Source organism: Otolemur garnettii, unplaced genomic scaffold (assembly GCF_000181295.1).
Source record: "Otolemur garnettii isolate 467f Iridium unplaced genomic scaffold, OtoGar3 scaffold00003, whole genome shotgun sequence".
In the NCBI taxonomy this organism is placed as follows: domain Eukaryota; kingdom Metazoa; phylum Chordata; class Mammalia; order Primates; family Galagidae; genus Otolemur; species Otolemur garnettii.
The window spans coordinates 42,894,737-42,908,267 of NW_003852398.1; the positions used below are offsets into that span (position 1 = coordinate 42,894,737).

General features: G+C 41.4%; 1 protein-coding gene and 1 non-coding gene across 2 annotated transcripts in view; both read left to right on the forward strand.

Annotated features, from left to right (window-relative positions):
• AFF4 (AF4/FMR2 family member 4) overlaps positions 1–13,531 on the forward strand; it is a 78,332-nt gene that overhangs the window by 60,487 nt on the left and 4,314 nt on the right. The window contains exons 12-19 of the mRNA XM_012807128.2: positions 588–849; positions 5,062–5,156; positions 5,748–5,811; positions 5,925–6,061; positions 6,453–6,524; positions 8,071–8,164; positions 9,063–9,106; positions 11,504–11,724. Coding sequence (XP_012662582.1) covers positions 588–849; positions 5,062–5,156; positions 5,748–5,811; positions 5,925–6,061; positions 6,453–6,524; positions 8,071–8,164; positions 9,063–9,106; positions 11,504–11,724 — 989 coding nt within the window. The remainder of the gene's footprint in view (positions 1–587; positions 850–5,061; positions 5,157–5,747; positions 5,812–5,924; positions 6,062–6,452; positions 6,525–8,070; positions 8,165–9,062; positions 9,107–11,503; positions 11,725–13,531) is intronic.
• LOC111727230 lies at positions 6,102–6,207 on the forward strand. Its single transcript, XR_002774832.1, has one exon. It is a non-coding gene; the product is annotated as a small nucleolar RNA U13 (small nucleolar RNA).

Here is a 13,531-nt window from a genome sequence, read left to right on the forward strand (position 1 = left end):
CCCAGGAGTTGGAGGTTGCTGTGAGTTGTAATGCCACGGCACTCTACCCAGGGGGACAGCTTGAGGCTCTGTCTCAAAAAAAAAAAAAAAAATTCTATGGTTGGGGGTTACCACAACATGAGGAACTGTATTAAAGGGTTGTGGCATTACGAAGGTTGACAACCACTAGCTAAGAGGGTTGGAAAACAATTAAAATTTAGTTACTTCTCTTCTTTTTTTGGTAGAGTTGGGGTGAGTATAGGGTAGAACTTAAAGATTACCACTTTCTGGTTAGATGGCAAACTTATCTTTAACTTTCAAGAGAGTTGTTACTAACTTAATTTCATTAGTCTCTTCTTTCACCATTCATTTATTTGTTCATTCATTCATCCAATATTTATTGAGTGTTTATTGTATCATAGGCTGTGTTTGGGGCACTGGATATTTAACCATGGGGAAAGAAACAGATGCCTGCCCTCATGGAATTTACAGTTTTATTTTACTTCACTTGTGTCCTAGTAATCAGTGGGTAGAAATAAATTTGTCTTGAAAGCAGGCAAAGAGAAATGGAAAAATCCATCACACTCTATTACTCTGTGAGAAATGAGAGCATTTCTTTGGTTTGGCAGGTCATCTAAGCAGAGTACTACAAAAGAAAAGGATTTGTTACCTTCTCCTGCTGGGCCTGTTCCTTCAAAAGATCCCAAAACAGAACACAGCTCTCGGAAGAGAACTATTAGTCAGTCTTCTTCCTTAAAGTCAAGCAATAACAGCAACAAGGAGAATAGTGGCAGCAGCAAAAACAGTTCCTCCACATCCAAGCAGAAGAAGACTGAAGGGAAGACTTCTAGTAGTTCTAAGGAGGTTAAGGTAAGGTTTGGTAGCCTCAGGCTTTTGAAAATCACTCATTGCTATGTAGTTTCACCAAGGTGACACTGTACTTTGAAATGTTTTTGACATCTCATTAAATTTGTAGGCCTGTGTACTTTCTGTATGTTGTAAACCTGATAATTTATATGCTGATAATGAGACCATGAAAGCAGCAAGTCAGGCTCGGCGCCTATAGTTCAACTGGCTAAGGCGCCAGCCACGTACACCTAAGGTGGTGGGTTCGAATCCCCAGCCCGGACCCGCCAAACAACAATGACGGCTGCAACCAAAAAATAGCCGGGCGTTGTGGCGGGCGCCTGTGGTCCCAGCTACTTGGGAGGCGGAGGCAGGAGACTCACTTGAGCCCAGGAGTTGGAGGTTGCTGTGAGCTGTAATGCCATGGCACTCTGCCCAGGGGGACAGCTTGAGGCTCCGTCTCAAAAAAAAAAAAGAAAGCAGCAAGTCAGCTGCTTCATGCATATTGAGATAGAAACCCCTGGGTATTGTGGGACACGTATGTAGTCCTTGTTACAGAAGAAAGCTGAGGGGGGAGGACTTTTCCAGCTCAGGAATTCAAGTCCTAAGTTTTTCTAGCATAGGAAATACAGTGAGACTTCATAATTATAAAAATAAGAAAAAAAGATAGAAACTGATAATTGAAAAAGTTGTTTATGGAAGTTTTTTGTTGTTTGTTTTTTGAAACAGTCTCACTTTAATGCCCTTGGTAGAGTGCCATGGTGTCATAGTTTACAGCAACCTCAAACTCTTAGGTTCAAGCTATTCTTTTGCCTCAGCCTCCCAAGTAGCTGGGACTATAGGAGCTTGCCACAGGCCTGCTATTTTTAGAGCAGGGGGGAGGGGGCTCTCGCTCTTGCTCAGGCTAGTCTTGAACTCATGAGCTCGGGCAATCTGCCCTCCTCAGCCTACCTGAATGTATGATTACAGGTGAGAGCCACAGCCCATATTGAACTTTTTATTTTAAGAATCAAAAGGTTCTAGATATAGCTCTTATATATTGTTTGAAAGAGGCTTAGGGTTTCTTAGAATTAAACTTCACAGGCAAGCTATTATATAAAGTGACAAAGCAGCTATTTGACTTTGATTCATGAAATAGAAAAAAATCTTTAGCTGTGAGCTAGCATTGGAATTATTCCAATTATTGTCATTCCTAGCATGCTTATGATGTAGGGAAATATTCTTCACGTTTGTGGATGGGGATCAAAGAGGCTTTTTCTTTTTCTTTCTTTTTTTTGAGACAGTCTCACTATGTCACCCTTGGTAAAGTGCTGTGTTGTCACAGCTCACAGCAAGCTCAAACTCTTAGGCTTAAGCGATTCTCTTGCCTCAGCCTCCCAAGTAGTAGCTGGAACTACAGACTCCTGCCACAATGCCCAGCTTTTTTTCTGTTGTTGTTGTTGCAGTTGTTTAGTTGGCTGGGGCTGTGTTCAGACCTGCCACCCTTGGTGTATGTGGCTGGCCCTGTAACCACTGTGTTACAGGTGCCAAGCCAAAAGAGGCTTTTTCAAGGCTGTACTTTAATAGACCCTCAGTTTGTTTATCAGGTTATTTACTTTGCTTTTTGAAATGCTCTGGTTAGGAGCAAGCTACCTGAAATAAAAAAATATCTAGTATTGGTGACTTAAATAAGCAAACGAGAACTGAAAAATCAGACTGCTAAAGGTTATTGTTATTTTTTAAATGTAGCAAATAATTTTTTCTTTTTTTTGAGACAGAGTCTCACTATGTTGCCCTTGGTAGAGTGCTGTGGTGTCACAGCTTACAGCAACCTCAAACTCTTGGGCTTAAGCGATTCTCTTGCCTCAGCAACCCAAGTAGCTGGAATAACAGGCACCTACCACAATGCCTGGCTATTTTGTTGTCACAGTTGTCATTGTTTAGCTGGCCCGGGCCGGGTTTGAACCTGCCAGCCTCCATGCATGTGGCCAATGCCTTAACCACTGTGCTACAGGTACTGAGCCAGCAAATAAATTTTTTAAATTGAGGTTATTTTCAGTATGAACAACTTCTCAAATTAAGATAATACAGACAGCTTTTGTCCCACCCGCCTTTAGACAGTGACTTGCAGTATTAGGCTAGACTGGAACTCCAGGATTCAAGAGATCCTCCTGCCTAAGCCTCCTTAGTAGCTGGGGCTACAGGCATGTAGCCACTATACTTTGCTAGTTTTTTAAATCTTTTTTTAGACACAGGGTCTTGCTCTGTTGCCTAAGCTGGCCATCAACTCCTAACCTCAAGTGATTCTCCCTGCCTCAGCATCCCATTATGAAACACAACATCTAGCCCCAACACCTTTCTTCTATAGTAGTTTGATGTTGGCGCTAATGTACTTAGGACCCTGACAGTTCTGTTGGTCTCTTTCACTACTCCAGTTCTCTGTCTGGCTACTTGCTGAATGTCTCTTTCTGTTAGGATTGAGGCCTTTGTGCTTGTTTCTTCAAACCTCCTATTGCTTGTTTACCATTTTTGTTAATGCTGCAACATACTATTCAGGAGGTCATGGAAACTTTTTTTTTTTGAGACAGGAGCCTCAAGCTGTCCCCCTGGGTAGAGTGCCCTAGCATCTCAGCTCACAGCAACCTCCAACTCCTGGGCTCAAGCGAGTCTCCTGCCTCCACCTCCCAAGTAGCTGGGACCACAGGTACCCGCCACAACGCCTGGCTATTTTTTTGGTTGCAGCTGCCATTGTTGTTTGGTGGGCCCGGGCTGGATTCAAACCCGCCACCTTTGGTGTACGTGGCTGGCGCCTTCACTACTTGAGCCACAGGCACCGAGCCAAGGTCATGGAAACTTTATAATAAGAAAATTGGGCGTGGTGCCTGTGGCTCAAGTGGCTAGGGGGCCGCCAAACAACAATGATGGCTGCAACCAAAAAAATAGCCAGGCATTGTGGCGGGCACCTGTGGTCCCAGCTACTTGGGAGGCAGAGGCAGGAGACTTGCTTGAGTCTTCTGGAGTTGGAGGTTGCTGTGAGCTGTGATGCCATGGCACTCTACCCAGGGTGACAGCTTGAGGCTCTGTCTCAAAAAAAAGAAAAAAGAAAACTGGCTTTTTTCCAAATCTCGGGACTTTTATTTATTTTGAGACAGAGTCTTACTATGTCTCCCTCAGTAGAGTGCCATGGTGTCACAGTTCATAGCAACCTCAAATTCTTGGGCTTAAGTGATTCTCTTGCCTCAGCCTCCAAAGTAGCTGGGACTACAGGTGCCTGCCACAACACCTTGCTATTTTTTTTGCAGTTGTTTATCTGGCCCAAACTGGGTTCAAACCCGCCACCATCGGTATATTTGGCTGGCGCTGTAACCACCGTGCTACAAGCGTCAGGCTAGGAGTTTTATATTTATTCTTTGAAGTAAGCTGTAATGGATATAACTGAAAAGCTCTTATCATACAAGAAAAGAAAAGAATTATTACATGATTCCTTTAAAATAGATTTTTAGTACAAGTAGTACAGTTACATATTATTGGGTTTTCTAATGTTGAGACATCCGTGCATTCATAGGATAAATTCTACCTATTTATTATGGAAAAATTTGTATTAAAGTTATGGGTGAATGGGGGAGCAGTTGTAAAGAGACAGGGTCATAGCTGTTGCATGGAGGCAATAATAAAATTTAGGAAAGTGTTAAAATTCAAATCCTAGGAATACCAGTACAAAACTATCTGAACTTGGGCAAGTTAGTCAACCTTCTTGAAATTGCGTTTTTATATTATTTAATAACAGTATGTATTTCATAGGGTTATTAAGGGATTAATGACTGTGCTGGGTACTTAGTTGAATTATTAGTTAATAGATAATTCCTGGTAAATAGTAAGTACATGGTAAATATTACATATTATTATTGCTATTTTCATTTATCTACTAGGTTTTTGTCTTCCTTGTGTTTTAATAAGTGCCTAGGCCAGTGCCTGTCCCATAGTGTTACATAGATCCTTAGTAAGTATTAGAATGAATATTTCTGTTACATAGGTCTCTCTCTTTTCTCTTCTCCATGAGAGGGACCCAATTCTAACTCTGAACTTCCTCTTTGTTCTTCTTAAATAAAATCTCTGTGACCCTGAAGAAAAAAAGTATAAATAATTACTGAAGGCAGTGAAATTTTTTTTTTTTATAGACTGAGGGAATACTATTACTTAGTATTAATTTTTAATCTCCGTATATTTTTCACTGAAGCTATGTGTTTTTTTGGTCAGGAAAAGGCTCCAAATAGCTCCTCTAACTGTCCTCCATCTGCACCGACTCTTGATTCTTCTAAGCCTCGACGAACAAAGCTTACCTTTGATGATAGGTGAGTAAGATCCTAGGATTAATATATACTTAATCTTTCAAATAACTTGGGTAATTTATTATTTAATGCTGGATAGCTTAGTTTCTATTTTCCTAAGTAGATTTGTCATGACTTGGCCCCAAATGACTTAGGCTATTAAATTAACATAAACATTTGTCAGAAGGCCAGGTGTGGTGGCTCACGCTTATAATCCCAACACCTGAGAGGCTGAGGCCAATGGCTTGCCTGAGCTCACAGGTTCTAGACCAGCCTGAGCAAGAGTGAGACCCTGTCTCTAGAAAATAGTTGGGCATTGTGGCAGTTGTCTGTAGTCCCAGCTACTTGGGAGACCGAGGCAAGGAAATTGCTTGAGCCCAAGAGTTTGAGGTTGCTGTAAGCCACAATGGCCACAGCGCTCTACCAAGGGTGACCAAGTGAGACTCTGTCTGGAAAAAAAAAATTGTCAGAGAAAAATCTGAAATGAATGTTTAATAATTTTCTTTATTTGACAACATGAAAACTGAAGGGTTCGTTCTAGAGATTGAAGTGAATAAGTATTATCTTGTGAAAATACTTGCGATTTTATTTATAATGAAAGTTTGTGCATTGCAGGAATTATTCAGCAGACCATTACTTACAAGAAGCAAAGAAGCTAAAGCACAATGCAGACGCATTGGTATGTACATATTCTGTTACATTTATGTATTTGATCAAATTAACTTATATTGTCATGCATTATTTGTAGCAGTGATAGATCACTACTCGTTGTTTTTATTCTCTTTTCCTCAGTCTGATAGGTTTGAGAAAGCTGTATACTATCTTGATGCTGTGGTATCTTTCATTGAATGTGGGAATGCATTAGAGAAAAGTGCTCAGGAATCCAAATCCCCATTCCTTATGTATTCAGAGACAGTGGACCTCATCAAGTAAGTTAGAAGACTTCATTGGCAGTAACATTATTTCTTGACCTTTTTGTAATTCGTGTAAGTGTAATGATTGGATTGTCTTGCTGATGTGCGATATGTGTCTCCCTCAAACCTTGTTATGATGCCAGCGCATTACCCATCTGAAAACATTTTTGTGGGGGAAACGACATTATTTCTCCAGTTATCTAGGAAGGGGCTAATACATTATATACAGTAAGCTAAAGAGGATGCTTAATACTTTATTTCCTTGAATAAAGTAGCAAGTTACTTCAGTAGGTATTTTTGCCTTTATTTAGGTTTGAAATTCTAATGTTTTGAGGAAGAAAGAATTTATAAGATCAGGGTGAAGTCATTTGTCTATTTGTCATTTGTTTGTTAATTTAACTCACAGATACACAATGAAGCTAAAGAATTACTTGGCACCAGATGCTACAGCTGCAGATAAAAGACTCACAGTACTTTGGTAAGTTTCCAGAGTTCAGGCTTGGCGCCTGTGGCTCAAGTGGCTAAGGTGCCAACCACGTACACCCAGGGTGGCGGGTTCGAATCCAGCCTCGGCCCGCCAAACAACAATGACGGCTGCAACCAAAAAAATAGTTGGTTGTGGTCCCAGCTACTTAGGAGGCAGAGGCAGGAGACTCGCTTGAGCCCAGGAGTTGGAGGTTCCTATGAGCTGTAATGCCATGGCATTCCACCCAGGGGACAGCTTGAGGCTCTGTCTTAAAAAAAAAAAAAAAAAAAGTTTCCTGTATTCTGCTCTGATAAGATGGGACTTAAAACAAACTGTGCTGTGGCTACTCTTTTTAATATTCTCCTTGAATCACCCTCTTATAATCTTCTCATAAATCTGTTCTTGGTGAGTCAAACAGGAAATAACTGAGAATTCCTTCTGAAATATTTTTGTTCTCAGTCTCAGATTCAGATTCATTGCCTTGTCTTGTTGACAGGAGCCCTGGTATATTGGGACCGATATTAGAACCCTCCATTGTCCTTTTTTTTTCCTTCCCTTTTTTCCTTTTTGGAGATAAGAGTCTGACTCTGTCACCCTGGCTGGAATGCAGTGGTACAGTCATAGCTCTCTATAAGCTTGAACTTTTGGGCTCAAGCAGGCCTCCTGCGTCCGCCTTCTGAGGGCACCACCATGCCAGGCTAAATTTTGGGAAGGGAGGTGATAGAGAAGGGGTCTCATCATGTCCCCCAGGCTGGTCTCAAACTCTTGGCCTCAAGTGATCCTCCCACCTCAGCCTCCCAGAGTGCTAGGAATATAGGCATGGGCCACTATCTCTAGCCACTCCATTATCTTATATGGTTACTTTTCTAGACCAGGAGTTTGAGACCAGCTTTGGCACTAGCTGGACCCTACTTTTCAGGCTGGGTGCGGTGGCTCATGCCTGTAATCGTAGCACTCTGGGAGGCTGAAGTGGGTGCATTGCCTGAGCTCACAGGTTCAAGACCAGCCTGAGCCAGAGTGAGACCTTGTCTCTAAAAAAACTAGCCAGGTGTTGTGGTGGGTGCCTGTAATCCAAGCTACTCAGGAGGCTAAGGCAAGAGAATCTCTTGAACCCAGGAGTCTGAGGTTGCCGTGAGCTGTGTCGCCATGGCACTCTACTGGGGGCAGCACTCTGCCTCAAAAATAAAAAAAAAGTGAGTGTGATTAAACAGGTAGGCAGGGCTAATCGGCAGGGCTTTTTAAGCCATGTTTGGTTTCCTTGTTTTGTTTTTTAATAGATTATTTATAATTTTGTCTAGAGATGCTGCCCCTTAGTGTTTGTTTTTAATGCACATGGGAGAACTAGTCCTAGGTTTTTTAGTCATTTTCCCCTCTCTCAGGTATATATCACAGTAAGAACACATCTTTTTGTTTTGCCTAAGGGTTAGTGTTATGATCTTATGCCTTGGTCTGCTCACATGAGCCAGTCTTGTACTTTTTCATGACACAAGGGTTGGCTATGCAGATGTGACCAGAGTATGCTCTCTTGGTAAATAAACTGCCATTTTCCCTTGGCTAGCCTGCGATGCCAGTCTTTGCTATACCTGAGGCTGTTCAAACTGAAGAAGGAAAATGCTTTGAAGTACTCAAAGACACTGACGGAGCACCTGAAGGTATGTATTAAAGAAGACAGTCTGGGCGGTGCCTGTGGCTCAAAGGAGTAGGGTGCTGGCCCCATATGCTGTAGGTGGCAGGTTCAAACCCGGCCCTGGCCCAAAACTGCAAAAAATAAAAAATAAAAAAGAGAGTCTGCTTCTAGGGAGATAAAATTTGTAAAGTCTCCTGTCCCAACCCCACAAGTGCCCTCATGATTAGGTAAAACACAGCAGTGATAGAACTACTGCTTGGGACCTTTCAAATAAGTGTGAGGTTTCTTGGAAAATTTTTAATGCACATATATCTGATTATTGAACTTACATAGCCATATGCTATAGCCATATATATACTTTTTGTGATCATTAGTTTTTACTACTGTTGTTCTTTTTAGACTGTTAACTTCCATTTGCTAAAAAGCATTATTCTGTTTTTTTTCAGGCCAGCACCACATAAATCCTCCTAAAATGCTCTTCTGATATGACTTGGAACCTTTTAGTAACTTACTGTTTTGTTACCTGCAGGGTCAAATCCAAACTCCTTACCCTGTCCCACAGATCTCTCTCTTTCTTAGTCTTTATCCAAACTCTGCTTTAGGCAAGCTGTGTGGGCCACATACATTCTCTTTTCTGCAGTCTTTGCACTTAATATGACCTCTCTATGCCCTCTCTCCGTTCCTTTTTCCATATGAATATTACTCATTCTTTCCTTGCCTCTTCTGTTAAATCTTCCAGAACACCCCAGCTCTCACTTAATAGCATCTTTTTGGTGTACATTTACACATACATGCACAAATGCATTTATTTTGGTATTTTAAATTTATAAAGCTGCTTAATGTCAGCCCAATGCTTTTGAATATATTCAGTACTTTAGTGTATTTTTTGTTTTATTTGCTAAGTACATTTTTTTCCCCCACAGAATTCTTACAATAATTCTCAAGCACCATCACCTGGCTTGGGAAGGTAGGTAAAATTTTATTCTATAAAATATTATTTGTGACAGATATATAATATAAAAGTGGAATTGGTATAGTCCAATTTCTAAAAATGAAAAGATGACCACTTTAAAAAACTAAAACTGGGTGGCACCTGTGGCTCAAAGGAGTAGGGCGCTGGCCCCATATACTGGAGTTTGCGGGTTGAAGCCCAGCCCCAGCCAAAAACTGAAAAAAAAAAACAAACTAAAACTATCTCTAATAAAATACTTTTAAAAGTTATATTTTTTCTTTTTTTATGAATCAGAAATATAAATGAATATAGTTCAAAGGATTCGAGATGGGACATTTCACCTATAGAAATCTGAGTTTTTTTTTTTTTTTTGAGACAGAGCCTCAAGCTGTCCCCCTGGGCAGAGTGCCGTGGCATTACAGCTCACAGCAACCTCCAACTCCTGGGCTCAAGCGAGTCTCCTGCCTCCGCCTCCCAAGTAGCTGGGACCACAGGCGCCCGCCACAACGCCTGGCTATTTTTTGGTTGCAGCCATCATTGTTGTTTGGCGGGTCCGGGCTGGGGATTCGAACTCGCCACCTTAGGTGTACGTGGCTGGCGCCTTAGCCGGTTGAGCTATAGGCGCCAAGCCAGAAATCTGAGTTTTTAATAGCCCTCAACCCACTTCACAGTTTGATTTCCATAATTACTAGTACTTGGATTATCATAGGGGGTTTATCTTTACTGAAACCTTGGCACTGCCAGAATTTGATAAGAGGGGCATGATTGTGATTTACGTTCCATCCCAAGTCACTCTCACTCCACCCACCCCCCCAAAGAAGGAAAATCCTGGCCCAGAATGGTGGCTCACCACTGTAATCGTAGCACTCTAGAAAGCTGAGGTGGGTGGATTGCCTGAGCTCAGGAGTTCAAGACCAGCCTGAGCAAAAGTGAGACCTTGTCTCTAAAAATAGCCAGGTATTAAGGTGGGTGCCTACCAGAGGCTGAGGCAAGAGGATTACTTGAGAAGAGTATGAGAAGTTGCTGTGAGCAGAGATGGCATGGCATTCTACCACAGGCAACAAAAGAAGAAAAACCCCATGAGACCTTTTTTTAATTGAGTTTATCTGTTCATTTATTTATTTATTTATTTTTGAGACAGACTCTCACTTTGTCACCTTTGGTAGAGTGCTATGGTGTCATAGCTTACAGCAGCCTTGGTATCTTGGGCTCAAGCGATTCTCTTGCCTCAGCCTCTCAAGTAGCTGGGACTACAGGTGCCCACCACAATGCCTGGCTATTTTTAGAAACGAGGTCTCACTCTTGCTTAGGCTGGTCTCAAACCTATGAGCTCAGGCAATCCACCAGCCTCAGCCTTCCAGAGTATTAGGATTAGAGACGTGAGCCACAGCGCCTGACCTGATTTTTTTTTTCATTGTATGATCATTATCTTGGACATTTCTACAAATTTAAATATGTCTGAAATAAACTTACCAGATTTTTTAACATAGATGTTTTCTAAGAAGTATTTAATTGGCAGGAAGCTTGAGATAATTGCAGTTGATTGAGAGGGTTATGCCTCAATTAGCTGTGGACATCAGAAATTATGGAACTGAAGAGAAGATGTTCCTGGCTGGGTGTGGTAGCTCACACTTGTAATCTTAGCTCTTGGGGAGCCTGGAGTGAGAGAATTGGTTGAGGCCAAGAGTTTACGACTAGCCTGGATAAGCAAGACCCCATCTATATTTAAGTTAAAATTAAAAAAAAAAATAGATGTTTCTATCTACTATCCCTGTTTTTTGAGTTAAATATGAATTCCATCTAACCTCTACAAAACAATTTGAAAAATCTGAAATTATATGCCTGAATTGATAGAAAGTGTGTTGAGCTGAGGGTGAGGTGATCTGTCTTCTGAAGTCTTTGAACCTGCTACTCTCATCGCTTGTTCTGTTGCTATTCATTAAATAGATAAGATCATAATTCACTATGCCCTTTAGTACTTATTTAGAAGAAATTGTATTTTTCTGGGAACCCATCTAGTTTAATAGAATCTTTAAATTTCAAGCATCTTCATAAAGGGGGGTTGAGTGTAGTGGCTCATGCCTCTAATACCAGCTTTCTGGGAGGCCGAGGCAGGTGGATCAGTTGAGCTCATGAATTCAAGACCAGCCTGAGCAAGAGTGAGACTCCGTCTCTTAAAAAAATAGCCAGGTGTTTTGGCAGGTGCCTGTGGTCCCAGCTACTTGGGAAGCTGAAGCAAGAGGATCACTTGAGCCCAATTCGAGGTTGCTATGAGCTATGACGCACTCCTCTTGGGGCAAGAAAGTTAGACTCCTAAAAACAAAGTCTTCATATGGGAAGGGTCAATAATATGTTGATTTCATAATGTTCACCATGTCCTTATGAACATACTTTCTGTTTCTCTGTTTGTAGCAAAGCTGTTGGGATGCCTTCTCCTGTTTCTCCAAAGCTTTCACCAGGCAATTCAGGAAATCATTCTTCTGGAGCCACTAGTGCTTCAGCAAGTGGTTCTTCAGTAACCATTCCACAGAGGATCCACCACATGGCAGCCAGCTATGTTCAAGTTACATCCAACTTCCTCTATGCCACCGAAATTTGGGACCAAGCTGAACAGCTTTCCAAAGAGCAAAAAGGTAGGCAGGTCTCTGAATATGCTTGAGGGATGGAATTATTCAAAGGAATTTAAAAACAAATTTAGTTATTTTATTTTGTTTTTATTTTTATTCTTTTTTGAGATAAAAGTCTTACTCTTGCCTCAGCCTTCCGAGTTGCCTCAGCCTTCCGAGTAGCTGTGACTATAGGCATGCCCTACAATGACTGGCTAGTTGTTCTATTTTTAGTAAAGACAGGGTCTTGCTCTTCTTCCAGCTGGTCTCATACTGCCGGCATTTGACCCACCTTGGCCTCCCAGAGTGCTAGAATTACAGATGTGAGTCACCACGCCTGACTAGAATTTTTATGATTTAGTTAACTAAATGTTTGGTCTGTATTTAATTTTATTATATATTTTAGATTTAATGATAGTCATTTTGCTAATAATCTAAACGTAATTGAATTTGTTATAAAAATACTTCTCATGCTGGTGACACAAACTAAACTGAAAATAGTTCTTGGTCTCAGACAAATATACCTCAATTCTGGCACATTAAATGCAGCTCATTCTATAAAACTGATAAAACTATCCTATTCTAAGATAATTAACGGTAAATTTGGCTGTAGACGTAGGATTATGTCTACACTTCCTGTATATCCATTATTGTATAAAAAAGCGCATTTATATAGGATTTTTAGGTGTATTGAAACTTACAAGATAAAGGAAGTGAGGACGTTTTTTGGGGGGTGGGGGGCAGAGTTTCATTATGTCACCCTTGGTAGAATGCCATTATGTCACAGCTCACAGTAACCTCAAACTCTTGGGCTTAAGTGATTCTCTTGCCTCAGCCTCCCAAGTAGCTGGGACTATAGGTGCCCACCACAACACCCAGCTATTTTTTGTTGTAGTTGTCATTGTTGTTTAGCAGGCCTGGGCCAGGTTCAAACCCGCCAGTCCTGGTGTATGTGCCCTAACCACTGAGCTACAGGCACCAAGCCAATTAATGGATTTCTTAGCATTCTTTAAAATTCAGTTGTTTAGGGCTTTGCCCATTATAAGTTTATTACATTCCCAACTAAGGATATTGAGAATTATAAAGTATTTAAAGATCTTAGGGAAGGCCAGGAGAGGTGGTTCATTCCTATAATCCCAGCACTCTGGGAGACCAAGGTGGGTGGATCCCTTGAGCTCAGGAGTTCAAGAACAACCTGAGCAAGAGCAAGACACTATCTCTACTAAAAATAGAAAATTAGCCAGGCATGGTGGTAAATGCCTGTAGTCCCAGCTACTCGGGAGGCTGGGACAGGAGGATTGTTTAAGCGCAAGAGTTTGAGGTTGCTGTGAACTATTATGTCACGGCACTGGAGCCTGGGTGACAGAGTAAGACTCTGTCTCTAAAAAAAAAAAAAAAAAGGATTTTAGGGACAAATACTGTAGGTATTATTAGCAAACATGTGTATGTAGCATCTATTCAAGTAGATTCTTTGCAGAAAAACAACAAAGTAGCCAATCAATCAAGTGCCCTTTTGTCACAGAGTACATTTAAATTCTTGTAGTATGAACAGGTAAACCGATGAAAATGAAAGATTTATATCTAGCTCAGCACCCATAGCTCAGTGAGTAAGGCACCAGCCACATACACCAAGGCTGGCAGCTTCAAGCCCGGCCCGGGCCTGCTAAACAACAATGACAACTGCAACCAAAAAATAGCCGGGTATTGTGGTAGGCGCCTGTAGCCCCAGCAACTTGGGAGGCTGAGGCAAGAGAATCACTTAAGCCCAAGAGTTTGAGGTTGCTGTGAGCTGTGACGCCACAGCACTCTACCCAGGGCAACATAGTGAGACTGT